We start from the raw sequence: 26,685 nt of genomic DNA, 5'->3' as shown, positions 1-26,685 counted from the left end.
AATCTGATTGGTTGCTAGGGGCAACTGAGCGAGTTTTACTTTACACCATGTTTGATAAATCTCCCCAATTGTTTCTGCCTAAACTATAGGCCAATATAGCTGTGTGTTACTGTTAGGCTAAATAATCAAGGTGCTAGAAAAAATAAAAAAAAAATACTGTAAATGTTACTTACCTATTTGGCTCCCGTGCATAAAATTCAGGTGCTCTGCTAATCTGTGCCTATTCCTACTATGTCTCGGCAGGAATACCTGCTCAGTTTATTACTGAGAGAAGATTCCTCTGTGGCCATTTTATGGCTGAGCAGGCAGGTGGAAATAAGAACCAATGGAGACTAATGGAGCCTGAGGAACTGCAGGGGACCAAGGTCAGTAAGTATCATTTATTTTTCATTTTTTCCCAACCATAAACAACAAATATAAACATTCGGAATCCTGGAATACCCCATTTTAGCTGAATGTTTACTTAAAAAACACCTTCTTTGTGGTTAGCCTATACACATACCATGACATACATGACTGCCATGTGAAGGTCACTGAATCTAAAATTATATAGCTTAATTAGGCTGGGTTCACACTACGTTTTAAATTTTGATCTGTTGACTTCCACAAAAAACGTACTTGACCCTATTTTTGTGATTATGTTAAAAAAAAAACGGATGCGTTTTGATCCGTTTCTTTTAGAATGGAAGTCAATGGAAAAACGAATCAAAAGGGATAAACATGAATGCATCCGTTTTTCCACCCGTTTTTTGCAAAAACGGGTTTAAAAAAAGCGCATTGCACAAACGTAGTGTGAACCCAGCCTTACCAGGAAAAATGCATACCTCCATCTCCAGACGTAGGTTCCACTGACAAATATCTACAGTCTACAATAATATTTTTGTTTTACATATTAAAAAACGGAAGAACCTTAAAAGGTCAATGTTGGGGGACCTTCAAAATAATAAAAATCTCTTGGTGTGCATGATGTCCTAAGTCCTCCCCGGCCCTAGCTGTGCATTAGTGCTGAGAATTGTCCTGCCCTGACCCAGAATAGATCATTGTGCTATTGTAAGGAGGCAGACATTATTACTTGTGTTTGCAGGAGGCGGAGGTCTCGGTCTTTCTCCTTCACACTGTGAATGGCGCTGTGCAGTTGATGAAGAATGCTCTTCTGTTCCTCCTCTTTATGTGTGAGATCTTGTACAGAAACATCTGCCAGCTTTTTTAGTTGTGTCACACTCTCCACCAGGACGCTCTTCTCTCTGGCATTGGCATCTCGTAAGAGAAAGACAAAGCTGAAATTTATTTACCTGACACTCAAAGACTTTGGATAGTAAAAGATCGCCGCGCACAACCTACTTGTTCTTTACGCTATTCGCTATATTTATTAACAATTGTGATTCTTATTGAGTCAAACAAAGTATAAAACTACAAACGTCAACACAACGTTATACAAAGCAATCTGCCAGACGCATAGACTAAACAGCCATCTGGGGAAGAACCCGTGGGAGAAGCTTTCGTAGGTGATTGCGGAGACATCTCCCACCAATAACCCTAAGAACTGAGTGAGGGATCGAAAACAATTCATGATTTATGATATTTTCTAGAAACAAAGGAGAAAGGGAAGGAGGGCTTGGTGGAGAAAACAGTATGGCTCCCTGCTCTACATACAAAAACTGCCTTCTAAAATCTACAATAGTTTCGACTATTTTGTTTTCCACACACTCACAATAAAGGGAGGAGAAACAAGGTTAGAATTTCTTAAAGATAAACATTTCCTATAAAAGGTCTCCATACACCTTAAATAACCCATGGGCAAATGATGGATCAGCTGTCAGTTATCTCTCAAACGGCCCCGTACTCCCCATACACAAAAACGTTGTGTACGGCTGAGCGTTTCTGTTTTGTCTATGGGGAGGAGAGTGGCAAGCCACAACCAGACAGCTTTGGCGGTGGTTTATCTCTTCCAGAACAAAGGGGTTGGGTAGTGATGTTCCATTACACCCAACCCCTATCACTATCATCATGTGTTGGTGGTCATTAGGGAGAACCCCATAGAGTACAAGGTGTATGGAGACCTTTACACTGACAAGTAGACTTTTGTTGTAGAACCAGCCAACTGTATGTAGGCCTATCACGTGACAGATGACTTGACTCTCCCATGGCAGATGACGTCAGGGAATAGAAGGATTGGGCATGTTGGATTTCAGCTGCTTAATTCTTTTGTTCTTGAAAAGACAATATAGAACCAGAGAAATCTGGCAGCAGCTACCCCTCTTCTCTCCATTCACAATACAACAATTGGCCAAGGAGAACATCCGTGCAGACATCGGGAGAGATAGCGGACAGCTAAATGAATAATTGGCCAACAGCTATCACATGGTTAAAGTTAGTAAATTTTTTAAAAGTTATGGATTTATGAGATCTATATGCCATCTATAGGTAGCAATAGGAAGACAGTCTGCTTGGAAAAGTCCCAGCTGTAGGAAGAGTTGGGAACACTGGTCTTTTCTATGTCACTGGACCAGTAAGAGGAGGAATATTGGACATGGATGCTGTGGCTACACTTGCTGTTCCTACACAGTGTTCGTCCTTCTGGAGAAGAGCTACTGTGCATAAGTCAGAAGACAAATTGCCTTGAAGACTCCCCACCAGCTGGATTTTCAAAAAAAAGAATCAGTTCTTTTTGTGAGAAATATAGAATGGATGCGATTATGATCCATGCTGCATTAGAAATAAATGTTTACTTTAATAAAGAGTCTTTTGTCTTACAAGACTATGAATGAAAAGCTTTTCATGACCTCTTGTATCAAAGCCCCATTATTAGGCGGGATAATAATGTCCTCACTGTCCAATGTGCCCCTCCGAGTAAACCGTGTTTGGATAATTCTGTAATTTATTACGCGTCTTCAAATCAACCACAAATTCATCGTCCATGAGGAACAAAATTCTACTTCCCGTAACTGCTGTCTACAGATGGTGACTCTTCATTTTAGTAACATAGTAACATAGTAAATAAGGTTGAAAGAAGACAAGAGTCCATCAGGTTCAACCTAGGGAAACCCTACTGTGTTGATCCAGGGAAGGCAAAAAACCCCACGAGGCAGACGACAACCACCCCACCACAGGGAGAACCCCCCCCCCCCCCCGACTCCAATGGCAACCAGAACAATCCCCGGATCAACGTATCACCGGAAATCTAATGCCCATAACTTGTAATATTATATTGTTCAAGAAAAGCATCCAGGCCTCCCTTGAACTTATTTATTGAATCGGCCATGACAACATCATGTGGCAGAGAGTTCCACAGTCTTACCGCTCGTACAGTAAAGAACCCGTGTCGATGCTGATGATAAAATCTTCTTTCCTCTAAACGTAGAGGATGCCCCCTTGTCATGGTTACAGACCTAGGAGTAAAAAGACCACTACAAAGATCTCTGTACTGTCTATTCATATATTTGTACGTTGTGATCAGATCGCCCCTAAGACGTCTTTTTTCTAGCGTAAATAACCCCAAGCTTGATAACCTGTCTTGGTACTGTAACCCACCCATTCCCTTAATGACCTTTGTTGCCCTCCTCTGCACCCGCTCCAGTTGAGCTGTGTCCTTCTTATATACCGGTGCCCAAAACTGTACACAGTATTCCATGTGTGGTCTGACCAGTGATTTATAAAGAGGCAAAACTATGTTCTCATCTTTAGCATCTATACCTCTTTTGATGCATCCCATTATTTTATTAGCCTTGGCAGCTGCTGCCTGGCACTGATCACTAAAGTTGAGTTTACTGTCCACCAATACCCCCAGGTCCTTTTCGGAAGTAGTTTTACCCAGTGTTTTATTATTTAGCACATAACTGTATTTATTATTTCTATGGCCCAAGTGCATAACCTTACATTTATCCATATTAAACTTCATTTGCCATTTCACCGCCCAAGCCTCTAGCTTCTCCAAATCCCTCTGTAATGTGATATTATCCTCCTCTGTACTGGTTACTTTACCTAGTTTAGTATCATCTGCAAAAATGGAGATTCTGCTCTGTAGCCCCTCAACAAGATCATTAATAAAAATATTAAAAAGAAGTGGACCCAACACTGACCCCTGTGGTACCCCACTAGTAACTAAAACCCAATCTGAATATGTTCCATCAATGACCACCCTCTGTTTTCTATCACACAACCAGTTACTTACCCATTTGCATACGTTTTCCTCGAGTCCCAGCATCCTCATTTTGTAGACCAACCTTTCATGCGGCACAGTATCAAATGCCTTTGAAAAGTCTAGATACACAACATCCACAGCCTCCCCCAGGTCCAGTCTATAACTTACCTCTTCATAGAAGCCGATCAGATTAGTCTGACAGGATCGATCCCTCATAAATCCATGCTGGTGCAGCATCATAAGATTATTTTCATTAAGATACTCCAGTATAGCATCTCTTACAAACCCCTCAAATACTTTACCTACTATAGATGTTAGACTTACGGGCCTGTAGTTTCCAGGGTCACTCTTTGACCCCTTCTTGAATATTGGTACCACATTAGCTATGTGCCAGTCCTGTGGAACAATCCCTGTTGTAATAGAATCTTTAAATATTAGAAATAACGGTCTGTCTAACACAGTATTTAATTCTTGCAAAACTCTAGGATGGATACCTTCTGGGCCCGGTGACTTATGGATTTTAATGTTTTTAAGGCGTCTCCCCACTTCTTGTTGTGTTAGGCAGGTGAGATTTATGGGAGGATTTATATTATCCCTAGTCATGTCGTCTGTTATGGGATTCTCCTCTGTGAATACAGTAGAGAAGAATGTATTTAGTAGATTGGCCTTTTCCTCTTCCCCCTCCCCCATTACACCCAGATTATTTTTGAGGGGACCAACATTTTCAGTTTGGAGGCGAGAAATTTGTACTATCTCCATAAAGCATTGGGTCTCTTTAATAAGAACTAGATATGTCTTCTGAGCTACCCTTTTATCCATAGTCCTGTGATCCCTTTAGACGAACCGATCTGTCATGGTCTGATGATCTTTGAAGTTTTCAGCCTTTAGTCAGATGGAAGATATTAAGTTCATAAAAAATGTTCTCGGGAATAAAGACTGTCCTTCGTAAAGTACCAAGAGCAGCTGTAAAACAGCAATTGTGGTCATCTCACCAAACCGACAATGTGCACTGGGTCCTATGTTAAAGCACAGAGAAAAGGCAAGCAGGGCGACTCCCGGTAACACTCCCAGTAAGGATGTTCTGTCCGAAACGCGTCGGTTATTTTTCTTGTGAACATCAATGTTTTTTAAGAATATTTTTAAACATGTTCTAATAAAGACTTTGAAATTTTACTAACTTTGGAGCTAGAGAATATCCTTCATTATACTGTCCTTCATGAAGTGTTCATGATCATATATGGTTAGTATGAACAACTACACTCACCGGCCACTTTATTAGGTACACCATGCTAGTAACGGGTTGGACCCCCTTTTGCCTTCAGAACTGCCTCAATTCTTCGTGGCATAGATTCAACAAGGTGCTGGAAGCATTCCTCAGAGATTTTGGTCCATATTGACATGATGGCATCACACAGTTGCCGCAGATTTGTCGGCTGCACATCCATGATGCGAATCTCCCGTTCCACCACATCCCAAAGATGCTCTATTGGATTGAGATCTGGTGACTGTGGAGGCCATTGGAGTACAGTGAACTCATTGTCATGTTCAAGAAACCAGTCTGAGATGATTCTAGCTTTATGACATGGCCCATTATCCTGCTGAAAGTAGCCATCAGATGTTGGGTACATTGTGGTCATAAAGGGATGGACATGGTCAGCAACAATACTCAGGTAGGCTGTGGCGTTGCAACGATGCTCAATTGGTACCAAGGGGCCCAAAGAGTGCCAAGAAAATATTCCCCACACCATGACACCACCACCACCAGCCTGAACCGTTGATACAAGGCAGGATGGATCCATGCTTTCATGTTGTTGACGCCAAATTCTGACCCTACCATCCGAATGTCGCAGCAGAAATCGAGACTCATCAGACCAGGCAACGTTTTTCCAATCTTCTACTGTCCAATTTCGATGAGCTTGTGCAAATTGTAGCCTCCGTTTCCTGTTCTTAGCTGAAAGGAGTGGCACCCGGTGTGGTCTTCTGCTGCTGTAGCCCATCTGCCTCAAAGTTGGACGTACTGTGCGTTCAGAGATGCTCTTCTGCCTACCTTGGTTGTAACGGTTGGCTATTTGAGTCACTGTTGCCTTTCTATCACCTCGAACCAGTCTGCCCATTCTCCTCTGACCTCTGGCATCAACAAGGCATTTCTGCCCACACAACTGCCGCTCACTGGATGTTTTTTCTTTTTCGGACCATTCTCTGTAAACCCTAGAGATGGTTGTGCGTGAAAATCCCAGTAGATCATCAGTTTCTGAAATACTCAGACCAGCCCTTCTGGCACCAACAACCATGCCACGTTCCAAAGCACTCAAATCACCTTTCTTCCCCATACTGTTGCTCGGTTTGAACTGCAGGAAATTGTCTTGACCATGTCTACATGCCTAAATGCACTGAGTTGCCGCCATGTGATTGGCTGATTAGAAATTAAGTGGTAACGTGCAGTTGGACAGGTGTACCTAATAAAGTGGCCGGTGAGTGTATTATGGCCAATATGAACTTGTGTATGGCTGAGAGTTTGCAGAATGATCATTCATTCAACAGTTGTTTAACCATCAACCTATTTCAGCAATGCTTTGATGTCTCTGTGAAATATTTGTAAATCACTTCATTTACCAAGAATGACTCTTTTCCCCAGAAAGATGTTCTAAAATCTTGGCCACTGAGTGTCTCTGTAACATTCTGTCCGCTGCCTGTTGTTAATTAGGATCTGGTGACAGAGATCAGGATGGAACACAGGAGGTGGGGCTTAGCTTGTGCTATGTGCAGGAGAGAGGGAGTCTGGGCTGTGTACCTGGAGTCTGTGACTTGTCTGTCTCCTCCAGAAAGACAACACTGTGCCTGAGAGGTAAATCTTTCCTCTTATGTCTCACCACCCATTAAGTTCTGGGTAGTTCTCCCTTTTATTTCTACTAGTGTATGTGTACAGTACTGCCTTCGAAATGTAACCCTCCAGCTCTGGAGACCTCACCTACATAAAGATATTAATAAAATAAAACAGGTCCAAAGACAGGCTAAAGACTAAAGGATTTTGAATCTGTATAGTCTGGAGGAAAGAAGGGGGGGGGACATGATCAAAACCTTTAAATATGTTAAAGGACTAAGCAGGGATCAGGAAGGAAGTGTTTTTAGTAAACTAGACTCAAGAACAAGAGGTCACAGTGAGAGGTTAGTTGGAGAAAAGATCAGAAAATATTACTTTAGGGTACTTCACACCTACCGGATTCGCAGCGGATTTGACGCTGCGAGTTAGCAGCGAAATTCGCTGCGGATCCAGTACTGTGAATTTGAATGGGTCCCATACACGCAGCGGATCCGCTGCGTGTATGGGACTCGGCTCTTTTAACCCCTACGCCGCTGGCCGAAAGCCTGCCCGCCCGCAGCCCCGGCCCCCCGTCCGGCCGTCCCGAGCATACATTACCAGCTTGGTGCAGCGGCTGTGTGAAGCTCCCGGCTTCCTTCACTCCTCTTCAGCCAATCAGTGCACAGCAGCCCTGATTGGCTAAAGAGGAGTGAGGGGACCCGGGAGCCTGAATCAAGCCGCGGCACCGAGCTGGTAATGTATGCTTGGGGCGGCTGGCAGTGCGGACAGACAGGGGGCCGGGGCTGCGAGCGGGCAGGCTTTTGGCTGACGGCGCAGGGGTTAAAGGGGCCGGATCCGCTGCGTGTATGGGATCCATTAAAATTCACAGTACTGGATCTGCAGCGGATTTCACTGCTAACTCACAGCGTCAAATCCGCTGCGGATCCATTAGGTGTGAACGCACCCTTACTAAAAGAGTAGTAGCTTGGAACAAACTTTCAGGAGATGTGGTTAGTAAATCTATAATAACTGAATGTAAACCTACCTGGGATACACATATATGTATCCTAAGATAATATGAAAGGAATTACTAAAAGAGCAGACTAGATGGGCCAAGTAGTCTATGTTTCTACTCTGTTAATCTCAGTGCAATGTCACTAGCACTACGTCATAAGGTATTAATACTGGCAAACAGTCCTGCTCTGGTTCTGCCCTCTGAAATGTAGACTATAAGAAAAAGCTGTGTATTTGGGGGGGGGGCTTTATTGTTTATAGAGAGATCGGCTTCAAGTGTATGGCTCACTAATTTACATAAGAGTTAAAACTAAACATACTTTGTATTGTATAAGCAGCCATTGTTTGTGTACACTTCAGTGTGGATTTCCCCAAGAGCTTCCTGAGGAGTTTGTTGAGGCTGCTGTGAACATACGTCACTGTTATTACTGGGTTCAATAACTCGGCCTTGTGGTGTCACATTACTGTAGAAGCCTCGACATATGTCCCTGCATGGATGTGCGCGCAGCCAGCCACCTGATAACCACACATCATAATGGGAGTCATCATTTTGCAGTTGGAATTGACTTAAAGGTTCAATGTACTTGAAGGATAGGTGTTTTTTTTTAACCATTTAACACTAATAATTTTTAAACCTTTTTTAACCATTTAACGCTACTCATTTTACTGTACTTTACTGTACTTAAATGTTAACTTACTCCTTCAGACGGAGCTCTAGGTGCATATAAACCTTCAATAACTGTTGGCCGAATAGTCATTTGTCCAACAGTAATCTCTCATGTCCTTTCCATACACATTAAGGTTCAGTAAGGCCATATGTTCCTCTGTTTTCTATGGGGAGGAGAGGGATAAGCCGCAGCCAGACAGCACAGAACAAAGGGGTCAGACAGTAAAAATCCATACATCATCTGTGGGTGGAGATTTGGGAGGACTGCAATACACTCTATATTAATGGCCAAACCCGCCGCTACCAACATTAGTTTAAGGTGTTTGAGGACCTTAACCCAATAGAAGTAGGTTAAACACCCATTGAACAAACAATTGGTAAGAAATTGTTTTGCAGACACAGCCATACACACTTTAGTTCCATTGCTTGAAAAGACCCTCTCTCTGCCCTCTGGCTGCTGATTGGCAATTGTCTACCTATACTTTACTGTGTATATATACTATGTATAGGCAGACAGCTATCAATCAGCAGCTAGACAGTGGAGGTGGTGGTGCAGCATGAAGCCTTTTCTCCTGCGTATCAGGAGAACGACTAAATGGAATTATGTAAGTAATACATCATTCAGCATTTCTGTCACCAGTTTATGCTCCACCCATTTAAGGCAGCAGAAATCTAGTGACAGATTCCCTTTAAACTGCCCATACATTATCAATGACACACGACGAGAGTGTTTCTAAAAGTGTTTCTAAACAAAAGCTCTTTGGTCCAACCATCAAATGAAAATTTTAAACATGGGTGAGTTCTTGACTGCTGAATCCAGGTGTTTTATTTGGTTGAAATCTAACGTTTCCGATTCTTTTCTCCCTTGTCATCATCTGTAGCAGGAGAGTCAGGAGACATCTATACACATTTTGATTGTTGATCCAGACAGTCATTGGGTACAGCCAACAGATGCCTAATATATATGGGCTAAATGTCACCCCATAGCCACTACAGGGGAAATGTATTATTGCATGGTTCCCTATGAACTGAATGGGAGACCATGTTTGCATTGGGTTCTCAAGAGTGGGAGCTGCTGTTAATAAAATCCATGTTCTGTGCCATGACAGCTATATCTGTGATAGCTATATTTACTTTATCGATATCTATAGTGAGAACAAGCGAATAGTATACATTTTATGGCCTTCAAGGTGTAAAAGCCTTGTTACATAGGCAGATGTTTAGGAGAAAGCGAGCGCCAATCTGTCAGATCAGCGCTCGCTTGCTCCTTGTTAAACGCACCGACAGCGACTGGGGGGGGGGGGGACACGTTGAGCTGCAGAGGGGCTGCTGCCGCTGACCCTATTACAAGGAGCAACAGCCAGCAGATGGTCACTATCGTTCTCGTTTTTTTCAACATGTTGAAAGACAAGGATCAGCTGACATTGTGCATGCCTTAAGGCCCTATTACACAGAGCGATTAACGGTCAAAAACTCGCTAAAACGATCGATTGTTAGCAATTATCATTAGGCATATGAGGTGTAAACGAGTGAACGACAAACAAAATCATTATATTCTCATCATCATCTGTCGAAAAAAAAATACTTTCAATAATAATTTGCTGATCTGTTTGTGTAATAAGAAATCTTTCGGTCATTCATGAAAAAAAAACAATCGGATCAACCATTTTGCTCTTGCACGAACGGTTAAGCGACTATGTAACGACCGCAAAAATGATCTTTCAGTACAGCAATCGTTCCCTATAACGTGTAAATCGTTCTCTATAAAATCACTAGTTATCGCCAGCGATCAATCATTGCAGTAAATCTTTAAACGACAATCGCTTGGTGTAATCGGGGCTTTAAAAAATGAGGGGTCAGTGTATCCAGAATAAACACAAAGACCTGATAGAGGATAACACCCAAGCTGAAGGCACAGACAGATTCCCTACAGAGATCTGTCCTTATCTCACTGCATTGTGCTCCATGTCTGGAGAAACACTCCCCATAACAGCGGCTGAGACAGGGCAGGTGGCCTGTGTCCCCCAGACATTTGGTGTCTTATTTCCATTCTGTTTAGGGCACACCTTCTATTTAGGAGGGATACAGAGGAGGAGAAACAAAGAATACTCAATCTGCATACTGGGAATACCTGAGATGTCCCGCAGGTGCCTTCGCTGGGACTCCACCTCTCCTCTCATTGTACTGATAGTGGCTTCTTTCATACCCAGCTCCACCTGCAAGGTGTTAATCTGAGACCGCAAGTCCTAGAGGGCAAACAAGGCAGAGTATACTCTGTTATTCAGAGAGACAAGGTGACTTACAGAGCCATATATTACATGTAACATTGTATAGTAGCTTCTATCTCAGTAGTTGTATCAAGCCTGTGGCTCTACTGCTGTTCAAAAACGACAGCTCCCAGCATACACTGCCATATATAACAACTGGAAGGCCCTAGAGTCCTGGAAAACGTAGATACGGCCATAGGCTATGGTCACACTATGTAAAATTTCACAAATAACAAATGTTATTTCTACAATGAAATCCGTTGTTATAAAAGATGGCCGTCATTTATACACAGTGTTAACCTGGTCATAGGCTGTACATTTTTTAATCCCATTATGGGAACACTCCACTGAATGGGCACTCTATTACTGAAGCTTCCTACCCGAGAGGGCAGCATACTATAAAGTCAACAAGCTCCCTGTGGATTAGTTTCAGTGTTAAGAATAAAATGGGAAAATGCAGTGACATGAGAGACTCCGAATGAGATGGAAGTAGAAGTAACAACGGTGGCGCGTGCTTGGCTCACGGACCACTGCTGTCTAATAGGAACAGAAAGGGGAAAAAAAAAAGAGGAAAAATTAGATCATAGCAATGGAAAATAATTCCCTGGTCAGATTAATCCTGATATTATACCATGCTAATGGGAGGATAAGAATTTGGTGCAGATTGAAAGCAAGTCTGCAACTTCAAATCAGCGCCATCAAATCTGCTGCAGATCCTTTACGTGTGAACGCACCCTTAATCTCCTTGGCCTGTAACATCATGATAGTCGCCTGCATGCTCCTGTTTATACAAGATGGCGGAGACGACTGACTGTTTCAATTCCAGCATAAAGCAGGGCAATTGTCGACCGTGAGAGTTCCTGCCTCCTAATAACTGGTATATGTAAAGGGACCTTTCATCAGATAGAGCACCTCTGGCATGAGGTACAATAGTCCGTTCAGAGTATATCAGTATCTCCATCTAGTGTGAGGTAAATACCATCCTACCCACATGGACTGATAGTTCCGCCAAGTGGGGAATCCACTTTGAGGGTTAAAGGGGTTATCCACGGTTAGTTAGAAAAGGCACAACTACTTTCTTGCAAAAACAGCACCACCCCTGTCCCTAGATTGGTTGTGGTTTTGCAATTTGATTCCATTCACTTTAATGGAACTGAGCTGCAAAACCCCACACCCAAACAGGAGAGTTGTTGTTTCTAGAAGAAACATGTTTTCTAAGCTGCCATGTTTTTCTAAGCCTGGACAGCCCCTTTGAAGGGGCCCCAAACTATCAGGCATGGGACAAGAGAAAGCAGAAATAGTCTATACTTATGCTGCGTTTACATGGAACAATTATCGTTCGAATTTGCGCGATAACGATCGAATTTGAACGATAATCGTACGTGTAAATGCAGCGAACGATCAAACGACGAGCGAGAAATTGTTCATTTTGATCTTACAACATGTTCTTAAATTGTCGTTTGCAAAAAATTTGCAGATCATTCCGTGTAAACAGTCGTTCACCGATTTTACTTATGTGCGAGATAGGCTTAAGCGATCGCAAAACGAATTTTCCGTACGATATATCATTCCGTCTAAACGCTGATCGTTATAAAAAAAAATCGTTACTTCGAAATCATTCATCGTACGATCGGGCGAATTATCGCTCCGTGTAAACGCAGCCTTGGTCTTATACTGCCTTGTTGCCTCAGCGGGTGAATTAAACAGGTGTCACCAAGAAGCCAAAACACTACCGACATTACAAACTCCACCCATTAAAGGGGTTATCCAGTGTTAGAAAAATATGGCCACTTTCTTCCAGAAACAGCACCACTTTTGTCTCCAGTTTGGAACTTAATTGCAAACCACACCTAAACTGGAGACAAGAGTGGCCATGTTTATCTAATGCTGGATAACCCCTTTAATTCCACTGCAATACACAGTGCATTGTGTTTCGTCCTCCGTCCACTCAGAATTGTATTGCTTTCCACATGTGTCAATATAAAGGGTGGTACGGCTCTATGTTCCTGAACAATTTTTTATTAGGAACTTTAAAGGCACCACACAGAAATAAGGAATGAATGAACTAGGTGTATGGTAATATTCAGCGTATAACCAGGCAGATGCTTGATAAAGCAATATAGTACAATATAGTAAAGCTGAAGCGTTTAAGCAGTAAGGAGGAAATGATGGACTATGGTAAGTGGAGGGAAGAGGGACCCTGTATGATATACAGATGCAGCAATGCAGACAACACTCTGTACTAGTTTGGAAACGCTTGGCAGAGAAGAGAACTATAAACCCCCCTACATCGTATAACAGGCCATTTATGGTCACATTGCGGGGGTATAACTCGTGTTTCATCCTGCTGGATATCAGGCCTACACGTCTACGAGAGCCGCTCATTGTTTATATCATTCTGTATAACTTTCAGAACCAAAGTCTGTGCAGATGCCTCCTTCTGTATTCTGTACATCAAGACACCCGGTATACCAGAGGATAATACCAATTCTTTCATATTACCATTGGTCATTAGTAATGCTGTATAAATGCATTATAAATATGCATTATCAAATCCCCTACAAAGACAATGCAGGTACACAGGATATCTCTGACATTTAAAGTTCTCAGCCACCAGACAACCTATTATTTATTAATATTATTATATGTCATCAAATACATATTAGGGATGGGCCGAATCGAGTTCGGTTCGGGTTCGTACGAACCCAAACTCTCGGTTATTATTCCCGCTGTCTGCCCGCTCCGTGCAGCAAGCGGATCCAGCGGGAGGACCGCCTGGAAAACTGGGATACAGCCATAGCCATAGGCTGTATCCCAGTTTTCCAGGTGGTCCTCCCGCTGTATCCACCCGCTCCACGGAGCGGGCAGACAGTGGGAATCTGATGCCGAGCGTTCGGGTTCATACGAACCCAAACCTCGGAGGGTTCGGACCATCCCAAATACATATATATAATACATTCTGCTGTATGCCATTCTTTTTTCATTATTGTAAGCACCATGGATAGAGACATTGCTCTTAAAGTGACTCTGTACCCACAACCTGCCCCCCCAAACCGCTTGTACCATCTGATCCGCTTGTACCAGCTGCTTTTAATCCAAGATCTGTCCTGGGGTCCATTCGGCAGGTGATGCAGTTATTGTCCTAAAAAACAACTTTTAAACTTGCAGCCCCGTGCCAAACTGGCGTGGCCTAGAGTGTCTGTGCCCTAGGCCTGCACCACCTCTCGATCCCTCCTCCCTGCCCTCCTCATCCTTACAAATGCCCCTGGGTAGGATTTCTCCTATTCATCACTTGTGTAAACACTGCACATGGGCCTTAACGATCCGGCACCTGTGCAGTGTTCAGACAAGTGATGAATAGAAGAAATCCTACCCAGGGGCACAGTCCTACCCTCATCCTAATGATGAGGAGGGTGGGGAGGAGGGACGGAGAGGCGGTGCAAGCCTAGGGCACAGACACTCTAGGCCAGTGCTTCTCAAACTTTTTCTATTGGAGCCTCACCTAACAGATCAAGGCAATGCCTAGGCCTCACTAGACTGACCAACATGGTGCCGGGCCTCACCATCTGTGGTGAAAGTCCATTTAAAAGCTCAAAATAATGCTAGGGCTACCTTTTAACCATCTCCCAAGCTCTGTATACTAATAAAGCAAGTACAAAATAAATTAATAATATGGCTAAAATGGAGATTTTTGCAAACAGCAAAAGGATTATGCAGTTCATAGTTATTTTGTGAAAACTGGCTCCTCAGCTGGTCCTGACCAACAACTAGGGGGCGCCTCACGGTTTGAAAAGAACTACTCTAGGCCACACCAATTTGACTTAGGGCTGCAAGTTTAAAAGTTGTTTTTTAGGACAATAACTGCATCACCTGCTGAAAGGACCCCAGGACAGATCTTGGATTAAAAGCAGTTATACAACAGTAGATTGTTGGTCCAGAGTCGCTAAAATGATGAGATGAATCGTATAGAGAATACAGACAAGCTTGTTCTCTCAACAATAGTTAGTAATTGTTTGCATGACTATTGTTTGACTATTAGCTTTTACCCCTAGTTTAAACAACCACACCCCAATTTTTTTTTCTTTTAGAGTCGAGGAGCGTGCTCTCATCATCCGAGTGCTACTAAAAAAGTGTAGCGTGCCACACAAAAAAGTGCACTAGGATGCGGTCTATCGCAAGCCCAATCTGAAAAGAGATGGGCCCCCAACACACCTAATTTCCCCTCCCCTTCCGGGCCAAAAGGTACCTGCAAAGGTCCAGGACAGATGTCCACTCTCAGCCGAAGCCAAGAGCAGACCAGGAAATGTCTACGGCTTGCACCCAGGCGTCAACCCAGGCACTCACCGTTCTCCATAACCAATCAAAAAAGGTGGTCACTCCCGAAGGAGAACCGGGGGTGCAGGGAGGCAAGGAACACAGATGGCCACACATGCGACCGCAATCCGAAGTGACAAACAAATGTGGAAAGTGAACACACAGTAGCAAAAAGAATAAATAATTAGGTGTAAGCTGTGAAATACAGCCCGGACATCTGGACGGATCTATAAAAATTCCTCATAATTCTCACAGAGCCAGAAGCTGGAAAATTACACTTGATCTTAGCCAAAAGGCCTAGAAGAGATATGCAGGTTCACCAGAGATCACCAGGTAGATCCGTCTGCTGAGACCTCCAGCAACAGAGCCCACCTGAGCCCAAAATGAACAACACAAGGCTACAAAACTACAACCTCACTTTTATATGATTTTCTGTCTCCACCCTAAAAACCAGGTAACAGCTGCATTGCAACTAAGCATCTGACCAATGACTTAACTTACTATCTGTTTGCTATCAGGTATAAAAATGACGTCAGTGGAACATATAGCACATCCTATAGCCACGGCCATATAGAATAGTATGTCAGATAACCATCACGGACAGGCTGGTCTGGCTCATGTAAGTGCAGGATGTTTGCTCTCCATCTAAGTGACCCAGGAGAATTCCCTCACAGAGTGTACACAGAGGAATAAATCCTCCATTAGCCACACTTTACAATCAAATGCCTCATACAGCAAAACAGATTCAGTTTCAGGCCATAGAGGAATATCCTGTAGATAAGAGAACATAGAGAGCCATACTGCATAGCACAGGAGTCCGGATGATCCATGATAACGATGGGCCCTATTAGTCCCCCATAGTCCCATCTCCTACAGATCAAATATGTAATGCATACTATTTTTTTTTTTTAATAATTTGTTCCATTTTTGCTGGTTTTTTTTTCCAGTTTTTCTGTTTATGTTACAAAAACCATAGTTTTTTTTCTATTAGACAGTGTTTATTATATCCTTTATAATCTGTGGGGGAAAAATAATGTCACAAATGTTAAATGGTCACTGTCATTTCAACAGACTACAGTACGATTAAATATAGGAAACTATAATATATCTTATTAGAGAAAATTGCCTTTTTCTCCACTTGTCATGCTACTTTTCCTTTTACCTCTCACTCCTAGACTCATCATTCACCCTGCGAAACTGCTAAAAACCTGTGTCCATATTGTGACATATACGACATAATTTCAGTTCAAGTATTAGACAATTGAAATCAGCTTACTAAAGTATCAGGTTATATGCTGTCCATAGAAGTCCATGGATAGGAGAGAAGGATTTGGCTTCAGTGAGACAAATTCACTCAGAGAAGCTGCTGAAAGTTTTTGTAAGTGTTATATCTCACCAAAGAGATTGACTTACAGCTTACACTGCTTAGTACTGTTTTTTAATGTCTTTCATGGTAATGCTGCTTCTCATCTGTATCCCCTCTTGTGTGCATGTGTGTGAGTGTGTGTGCACACATGCAGTGTATAGGAGACATCATGGCAGCCAGTCTTGATCCACTAGCTCACACACAACTCAAAATTAGAGACTTGAGGAGGGAAAAACTGGTGAAAATGCCATATAAAAGATACATAATGTCCGGACATAGTACTATTATTCACATACATGCACACAATACTAAAACATTACCTGAAAGGGGTAGTCCAGAGAAATATTTTTACCTTTTAAAGGTGCTCATAGTATTAACAGAGAAGGGAAGATAAAGAAGCGCTGACAATGGGGAGCCACAGCAAAAGAGGATGTGTCAGGTGAATATTTTCTTTCTTTAAAGTAACACTTTTGCTATACAATATCCTTTAAGAGTGTTTATTATGCATGTGCAGTTTCTCCCCATGTAAATGAATAGTTAACCCTCCCATTGGCAGTATAGCTTACAGCGTTAGCAGCCAGACCTTGATTTTTGATATAATGATGGGACAACAAAATACATAATATATACCCACTTTTACTTCTGCAATCATCTGTTCAGCTTCTGCCGCAAGTTTCGGATGGCTGCTTGTGGCTTTTCGTGCCTTATCCCTTGTGAAATGTTGTTAAGTAATTTGTTTTAGTGTTGGATAATACAAACAGATTTCTCCATCCATGTTAAAGATCATGGCCATCTTTAAAAAAAATAAATAAATCTATATTTTAAAGTTTACATATTGGTATAATCCGCATTGGAACATGTGCCTGTATGTTGACCGCTGTACAGAATGATCTCATATATTTTTGATTGGTTCCTTGAATTTAGGGTACCTTCACACGTACCAGATCCCCTCGCTCATCAGCCAATCAGTGCACGGCAGCACTGATTGGCTGATGTGGAGCAAGGGGAGCCGTGAGCTTCACACACAGCCGCGGCGCCGAGCAGGTAATGTATGCTTCGGGCCCGGGGTTCCGGGCGGCAGGGGGTTAAAGGGGCCGGGTGGCATATCTGCAGCGGAATGAATTTTCCGCTGCGGGTATGTGACCCCCTAGGCCTTCATTATACCAGGATCCACAGCGGATTTCGCTGCAAACTCGCAGCCTGAAATCCGCTGCGGATCCGGTATGTGTGAAGGCACCCTAAAGGGGTATTCCGCCAAAAATCTTTTTCTTTCAATTCAACTGGTTTAAGAAAGTTATATAGGTTTGTAATTTACTTCTCTTTAAAAAACGCAAGTCTTCCAGTACTTATCAGATGCCGTATGCCCTGTACAAGTGGTGTATTCTTTCCAGTCTGACACGGTGCTCTCTGCTGACAGGAAACAAGAACTGTCCACAGAAGGAGAGGTTTTCTATGGGGATTTGCTGCTGCTCTAGATAGTTCCTGTCTCGGACAAAGATGTCAGCAAAGAGCACTGTGTCTGAGAGGATCCACCACTTACTGCAGGACATACAGCGGTTGATGACGAGTACTCATTAGTACCATTTTGGGGTACATGCAACTTTTTGATTACTTACTTAATCTGAGGCAAGAGGAACAAAAAATTTATTTTAATTACTACTTTCCCATGATAAAATGTCTTTTTCTGATCCTGACCCATTTACATATACATATACTAGTATAAGCCAGACAACAGTTTGATCTTTTTTCCCCGTTTATGTGGGAGACAGATGAGGGATGGCATTTACTGAGATAAATATTACAACTATTTCATAGACTGGGTTGTTATGTGACAATACCTGTCACCTCTGCAAGTGCCTAATAGTAGCACAAAGCTGGGAGACCTGGGATCCTTTATTAGGCTACTATCTACCAGTAACACCCACTGAGAGCCTGACACAGCAGTGGCGATGGAGTGATAGAAGAAGCCCCCTCCCTCTAAAACCACTTTGTTGTCATGTTCATTACTGACCTTGTCATCTAAGGGGTTAAATAGCCGGGATGGGCACTTTCTCCAATTCAAGCTATTTCAGTAGATCTGTTTCCCATTGAATTACATTATAAAAAACAAACATTGCAACATATAGGTTTTTTTTTTTCCCCGTATAGAGCCAAATTAAACGTAATGAAATGTTACCTGTAAAACACAAACATAAAATGCAGTGTAAACCCTCAGGTTCTGAGGCTGCTCTTGGTGACCGGTCTATCCGGGTCCATTGGCCCTGTCACTATTGCCCTCTGATACAATGATACCCTTTAATATCAGTAGACCCCAGCAATAATGTAGTAGACAGAAACACAAAAAAATTGTGAAAATATAAAAGGGCAGTACTAGCCTCTTCCATAGGACACACATTGTCAGTATAGTGGTTGGACATGGCCACTGGCACCAAGGTCAGGAGAAAACCAGGTTCTTATTGTGGGAGAAAACATACATAGTGGGGGGGGGGGCCTTTTCACTTGGCTTGATTTGAGACTCACAGGAACGGCGTATTCAGCATTTCTGATTAGAGGTTAGGGCTATGAAACTTCTAGGTAATGCTGTGGTGGCTAGATGACATAGGCGGTGTCACAGGGCTATGTCATAAAGGGACCATGTAACTATGGAAATATCCGCCTCTTATACACGTGGGATTTACAGTCAGCCTAAAGGAGCAAGCTGGCATTTTCTAAGGAAGCAACCATAGCGCCACCTGGTGATAAGAAATAGGAGAGAATAGAAAACAGAACAAAATTAACGGGACAGTAAGTTTTAAGAAAATGTATTTCTTCTTCTTATTGTTACTGACATCAATGAGAGTCTGTCTGTATTAGACTGAAATAGTTTAGCATGGCTCTGTTTCAATTACAGAAATACTCTGGGATTATCCAATTACTGAGCAAATATACTCAGGAAGCTGCAAGGCTGTGTTCACACACTGGCCCAAATTTATCAGTCTGTTGTCAGAGAATTTGTGGCCTTGCCGCTAGTTAAACTTCCAGTATGACAGACCCTGTAGTCGGGCAGGGGGGCCTACAGCCATGATACGGATGTGAGATGTAGGCTGTTAACAACCATGTGACCGAGGCCTTACACCATTTCTCTGTCTAAACATACATTCACAATGCAAATTTTTTAACACATGACTGGGAAGCGGAAGGGTCTGCACGTGGTGGTGGAGGTGCACTTCTCATAGGTCAGATTTCTGCCCAATAAACTCCCCAAAGGTCTGTTTAGACCTGACTTGCCGCGATCTCACCGCATCAGACAAGCTACTCTGTAAGGGTCCTATTACACAATACAATTATAGTGCGAAAAATCGTTATATTGTTCCAATTTAAACAATGATCGTTTTGTGTGATTGCAGGCAATAATCGTAAATTCGTTTGTGTGTCGTTGATCGCATCTTTTGAGCTGACCCTAAACTCATTGTTAATCGATCACTAATCGTGTAATTCCACATGGTTCGCTCTTTTGCTGGGATCAGATGGAGTAAATGATCATAGTAACAATTGTAACTAACGGCTAGTGTTCTGTGTAATATGGTGGGCAATTTCAGGCTCTTGTTTGTAAGTTTATCGTTCATCGATAAAAATCGCTTCCTCTAATAGGACCCTAAGGGCCCTATTCCACCGGACGATTATCGTTAGCATAATCGTTAACGATTAACGATCTCAAACGACCGCTATTGCGAAAGACCTGAAAACGTTCACTCATTTCCATGGAACGATAATCGTTACTTATGATCGTAATTGCGATCGTTTCTTCTTCCGTATTTATTCGCTATTGCGTTCGTATCTATTGCGAACGACCGAACGATGTCTTATTCAATGCGAACGATTTGCGAACGTTTTGCGAACGAGCAACGATAAAAATAGGTCCAGGTCTTATAAAGCGATCAACGATTTCTCGTTCGGTCGTTAATCGTTACTGCATTTCAACCGAACGATTATCGTTTAGATTCGAACGATTTAACGATAATCTGAACGATAATCGTCCGGTGGAATAGGGCCCTTAGTCTATGGAGCTTGTTTCCTGCAGTGAGGGAGTGAAGCGCACAGCCACGCACTTCTCCCTGTTTGTTCTAATGATCATGGGGGCCTGAACATCCAGACTCCATCCAATCAATCAAAACTTTTGACTGTTTTTACAAATGACAGAGACACTAATCTTCCTGCTTTGCTGATCACCGTTGTTCACTATACTGATACCTCCAGCCAGTCAGTCAGCTCCATTTCCCTACATGCTGTTCACTATACTGATACCTCCAGCCAGTCAGTCAGCTCCATTTCCCTACATGCTGTTCCTTTCCATCCCACTACTCTCACCTGTACTTGAGGGCTTCACTTACTGATCTTTACTGACACTGTAGTCTGGTTGCTCCACCACGCTGCAGTAAAACATATTCAGCTCAGTTAGACAAACACCATCTTAGTGTGCGTTTACATTTTTCTGACAATTTTTTTAAGCCAAAGCCAGGAACAGACTATAAACAGGGAACAGGTCATAAAGAAAAGACTAAGATTACTCCTCTTCTCAGATTCAATCCTGGCTTTGGCTTCAAAAATCTGTCAGATAAATCTCTCTGTGTAAACGCTCCATAATGTGAGTGAAGGAGACGAGCTAACTGTGGGCCTAGGCTGGGGAAAGGATATAAGTAGGATGTCTCCAGCTCCAGAAGGTACACTTGTTTCTGAAGATTCTTGATGTATTCCGTCTCAATTATTAAACCTGCCTCCATTGTCCTAAAATCACAAAAACAAACAGGTGATCAGGATTCTGGTCTCATAGGGACTTCACAGTAGGGAAATCATAATCATAACAGGAAAACACTGAGACGCCCTAAAGCAGGGATGGGGAACCTTGGCTCTCCAGCTGTTGCAAAACTACAATTCCCATCATGCCAGTCCAGGCATAATGGGAATTGTAGTTTTGCAACAGCTGGATGGCCGAAGGTAATCATGGCCGTCATTTTCCTACAGATATATAGAACTCACCTAGAATTTGTAGCGTCCACAGAAGATTTCAGACTCTGCATAGTTAGGGATTTCCTTAGTGTTTCTGGGCGAAAAAGAAAAACATACACATAACAGATGTCCGAAAAGGTTGTAGGATATATATACATATATGTCACAGAAAATTGTGAAAGTAGCGTATAAAAAATCATCGAAATGGCACAAGTCACATATATTCTGAAGAACTCGCCAGTTATATTACATTTCTCTTTACCATCTCATGTCAGACGTGATCTTCATGGACGAAATACAGGATACTATTATTTTGCAACATGTTCTTTAAAAGGGTATTCCACTTTAACGGGGAACGCTGGCAAGAGTCTATTTCAAAATCTTCAGTCTCTCATAACTTATCAGCTGCTGTATGTCCTGCAGGAAGTGGTGTATTCTTCCCAGTCTGACACAGTGCTCTCTGCTGCCACCTCAGGCTGTGACAGGAACTGTCCACAGCAGTAGCAAATCACCACAGAAAACCTGTCCTGATCCTTCTTTTCTTGGATACCCACTCTATTCCTCCCACAATCAGACCATTAGCTTGTTTACTATTCATACATGCAAAAATAGTGTTAGCCAGATACTGGAAAACTTGTAACCTCCCTCCGGAAAATGAGTATATAACAGCAGTAAACTCATCTTTCCATTTTGAAAAGGTTTTAGCATATGGCGCTGGCTCAACTCAACCTTTTCTACGCAAATGGGGTTTATGGATGGAATCATCATACTGTACACACACACAAAGAGCAGCTCACATATGGGCTTTGAGGAAATGTACATTATATTATAATATATTATTTTTCTCTCTTTACCTTGTATATTATCTTTACTGACAAACCAGTATACTTTACACCAATTTTCTCAGGAGGTGCTACACCTAATGTCATTCTACCATGCTGAATGTATGTTACCACAATTTTATATCTATATAATATACCGAATGTTATTCCTGTTGTTTCTAAACGTTAACTATACTGTTGGCACTAAAGTCAGTGCTCATAGATTTTCTCTTTTGTAATTTGTTCTTAAAAAAACCTAATAAAAACATTGAACCAGAAAACCTCTCCTGCTCTGGACAGTTTTTGACATGGACAGCGGGGACAGCAGAGAGCACTGTGTCAGACTGGAAATAATACATCATTTCCTGCAGGACATACAGCAGCTGATAAGTACTGAAAGACTTAAGATTTTTAAACAGAAGTAATTTACAAATCTGTATAATTCTCTGACACCAGTTGATTTGAAAAATATAATTTATTGCTGGAATATCCCTTTAAATAAACTCTTCCCCTATCCACAGAATAGGATCAACAACTTTGTTTTCAATGAAGCAGTGGTTTGGCTTGAAAAAAAAAATAAAAATGTTTGGCATATAGAGGGGACCCAGTGGTCAGACCCCATACTCACACTTATCCCATCCTGTGCATAGGGGATGTTAGAAAGACGTCCGTTATTGCCGCGATTTACCTGCCTGCAATGCAATGAATTGAAGTCAATGGAAAGACGGACGTCCATCGGACACAATGTATTGAATAACGGACGTTATCACCGCCGGCATCAAAAGAATGATCTTGACAATTATTTTTGGACGTTTTTTGATAGTTGTTGACACAGTGTTTCTTTTGTCACTGTTCTGTCTCCGTTTTTACTATTGCATTCAATGGATTTTTCAACTAAGCCGCATCCAAAGGCCAATTAATAACCCAAACTAGAATAATGTACCAACACCCGTCATTGCACTAAGGGGAGGCCAGACAGCTAAATAACGTCCGTTTTTTTAGACTCAAATGACCGACGTCATTTTAAACAGGGTTGAAAAAATATTGTGTGAACATAGCCTGTGCATTGTATATGGGTTTCAGAATGAACAGCTGTTGGCAGAAAGCCAGCTCTGATCTATGGCAGCTCAGATAAATGGCTCCGGCTGCGCTCACACGTTCCGCGAAGTTGTCCGTGATCATGGACAGTTTTATAGCCCATTGCTTTCTACTGCGCTAGTCACACGGTCTGTTTTTTTCCATGGATCCGTAATCTGTTCCATGAAAAAATATGACATATCATAACTGGGACGAGATCACGGCACAGATTCCCCCATAGAAGTCTCTGAGATCCGTGTTAATCATGGATCTGACATTTGTGTATGTCTGTGCAATCCATGAAAAACACGGATGAGATGTAATCAGTGTAACTTGAAAAGCTTTAAACAGATCCTTGAAATACACGGACACGGATGCAAAACAGATACAAGCGGATGTTTTTTTACGGAACATGGAGGTAAGTAGCGGACGTCATCCACGGACCTTGAAAATCACTGAACGTGTCAATGGAGCCTGCAAGGCCGCCCACCCATCTGTTGTGTATGACAGCAGATCTTAGGAAGAAGGATCAGGCATGTCACATTTCAACTGCTCAATCATTTTGTTCCTGAGGAGACCCCCCCCCCATCTCCACGCATGGAGCCGGGGGCATGTGTATACACAAAATATACGCCGGCCAAGTGAGCATCATATGTGGGAGGTCATCTTTAATGATATTCTGTCCTCTCAAGCTGTTGCAAACTACAACTCCCAGCATGCCCGGATAGTTTGGAGCAGCTGGATTGTGCAGCTATGGGGCCCTGTTACAATGGGATTTATCTCATACTTAATGAAATCCCCCCCCAAAAATATATATAAATATATATATATATATATATATATATATATATATATATAAAGGGCGGGGCTACAGACCACCACCAATCAGGATGCTGCCTGGATTTCTCATGGGCAATAAACTACAATACTGTGGCTGATGTCCGCATCTCTTCCAGTGTCCCCCAGTACAGCTGCCAAGTGCAGGACATGTGCGGTAACGCTACGTGCACTCACCAGCCATTTCTATGCGCAGTCAGGTGCACAGCTGTCAGTGTAAAGTGAGCAGGCCCGGCCATCACCATAGTAACGTATACAAACGCCGACTTCTTTGCTGCTAGGTGGAGCCTGCGCTACGGGCGGCCATTTTGGATGCGGGCAAAGGAGGTCTGCGGCTGCGCAGAGCGATATCTGTTAGCACGTGATGTTTTTTTTCCCTAGTCACATGAGCACGTAAGTTAATTGTCATAATTACTACACACAGGGCCCTACTTGGAAGCCATTTTGTTGTAGTTTATTTACCAAAACCTGGTATATTTCTACAATGGAGATTGCTCTAGTTAGGTCTAGCACATGCATAGAGTGGAGAAGCTGCAGCAGCACAGAGGTTCTGTCAGGACTTCCTCCATGCTTGTCACCACATAGCTGTTTTTGGCAACCATTTTCTCAGAGACTTTTCCCTGTAACTCCAATCTGGACAGGTTGTCAGTGAATTAATCCAAATAGAGTTGCTGAGGCATTTATACAGTGTAGTCCAATATTTCTTTAAATAACATGAAACTCTTTAAGGCTTTCTGTTGTGTTTGGAAAGCACCTTTAACCATTTAGAGGGATTGTCCAGCCCAACAATTTTTTGTTACAGGCACAGACAGGTGTTAAACTAAAAGTTTTTAGAAAACATATCAGCGGGCCATAGCCTTTATATTTATTTTGCGCCTCAACTACAGCGGGCTATGACCTTCTGATTTCTTTTAATTCCATAAGAGGTCATAGTATCAGAATTTTTTTTCAGGTTTATGGCATTCATTGTGCGGCATTTATAATATCATATTATATTTATGCACATGGCCAAATTATTATTATTATTATTTTTGTCGCTAAGAGAAAAAAAAATGGAAAAAAGATGTTTGAAATTTGGAATACTTTTTTCGTTTCCCAGGGGACTTGACTACATAACGGCTTGTATAGTACACAGCAATACTAATAATCTATGTATACTAATACTAATGTGTTACAGTGACCCATCTCCCAATATATTGTGTCTATGGCAGTACGGTCATGGCCAGCCAGGCGCACATGACAACCCTGTGATTATTCCAAGGGGAAGAGGGGTATTGGGGGTGACTGGCACATGGCCTGTAACCGCCTAGATCCTTCTGACTGCAGCACTTGAGTGGTTAAACAGTCACTGACAGGAGCTGTCGGGCTGTAGACACAACCGCTATGTAGTGCTGGAGATCCCTACTTCATCCAACTCCTCATAATGAATTGGAGCAATGATTCTCGTTGCTGAGCAGAATATCCAGGAGCGCTCACCAGGGCTGTATTAACAGCTGCTGCTGCCCTAGGCACTAAACCTGAAGACGCCCCATCTTCACGCACCGATTGGCGATACCAGACCTGACCAATACCACCATACCCCCCACCCCCCTGGAAAAGACACCAGATTTACTGGCAAATCTGAACGGGAGGAGGGAAACTAAAAAAATGTTAACTAAAAAATTAATTTTTTCTGTCCCCCTGCTCCCTGGTGCTGCCCCCCTGCAAGGTGCTGCCCTAGGCACCGGACCACGGATGCCTAATGGTAAATACGGTCCTGGCGCTCACAATGACTTGCCCCTTTGATCTCCATTGACAACAACCTATAATAAGTTTTCCAAAAGCCTTAACTTTCATTGTTATTATTTTTATTATTTGTCATCACTTTAGGGTACATGAAAGCTCAGTGTTACTGTTTCTCTATGTGTGGGGATTGAGCTTTTCTGTGACAAAAAATACCAATCTGTACCCCTAGAGGGCAGTACTTACTCAATACATATGGCAGATGTGAATTGTTCTTTCTCTTCTTATTTCACTACAAGGAGATGCCCCTTATTATTACATTGCAGAGACACATAAGTAAAACCTTAAACTTGAGGACAGTTTTTTTTTATTGATGTTCTTTATTCAGAACAGGTTTACACTCTCTAATGTTTATTCCTCATTTCAGAGGTAAGAGCTCACACAGCCATGTGTGTTATGTACAAGATTAGTAGATATCATGGACTATTGAACAGCCATAGAAAAATATATGAAACTCAGCTGTAAGGGTAGAACGGCCCACGAAGAAGGTAAAAAAGTTATCCCGAGGTAAAAAGTTACCCCCTTTCTACAGGATAGGTGATAACTCGCTAGACTCCCACCAATCATGAGAATGTAGGTCAGTTGTACTGAGTACTGTGTTGTACTGCTCCAT

The 26,685-nt window shown here is 42.4% G+C and overlaps 1 protein-coding gene across 2 annotated transcripts in view; it reads right to left on the bottom strand.

Annotated features, from left to right (window-relative positions):
• The window catches only part of LOC138783139 (paramyosin-like), a 52,625-nt gene extending 28,028 nt beyond the window's left edge, over positions 1-24,597 (bottom strand). The window contains exons 1-7 of one of the 2 annotated variants that reach the window (XM_069957433.1): positions 24,468-24,597; positions 23,005-23,068; positions 21,586-21,649; positions 21,244-21,333; positions 17,204-17,282; positions 10,754-10,868; positions 1,073-1,257 (exon numbers count right to left, since the gene is read on the bottom strand). In XM_069957433.1, the coding sequence (XP_069813534.1) occupies positions 1,073-1,257; positions 10,754-10,868; positions 17,204-17,282; positions 21,244-21,333; positions 21,586-21,626 (510 nt within the window). In that variant the 5' untranslated portion in view covers positions 21,627-21,649; positions 23,005-23,068; positions 24,468-24,597. The remainder of the gene's footprint in view (positions 1-1,072; positions 1,258-10,753; positions 10,869-17,203; positions 17,283-21,243; positions 21,334-21,585; positions 21,650-23,004; positions 23,069-24,467) is intronic. The other variant, XM_069957432.1, reaches the window with a different exon arrangement.
• Between the last annotated feature and the right edge of the window lie 2,088 nt (positions 24,598-26,685).

The sequence above is a fragment of the Dendropsophus ebraccatus genome, chromosome 2 (genome assembly GCF_027789765.1).
Source record: "Dendropsophus ebraccatus isolate aDenEbr1 chromosome 2, aDenEbr1.pat, whole genome shotgun sequence".
Classification (NCBI taxonomy): domain Eukaryota; kingdom Metazoa; phylum Chordata; class Amphibia; order Anura; family Hylidae; genus Dendropsophus; species Dendropsophus ebraccatus.
The sequence above is the reverse complement of the archived record's forward strand: the minus strand, read 5'-3'. Positions and strand labels throughout refer to the sequence as shown.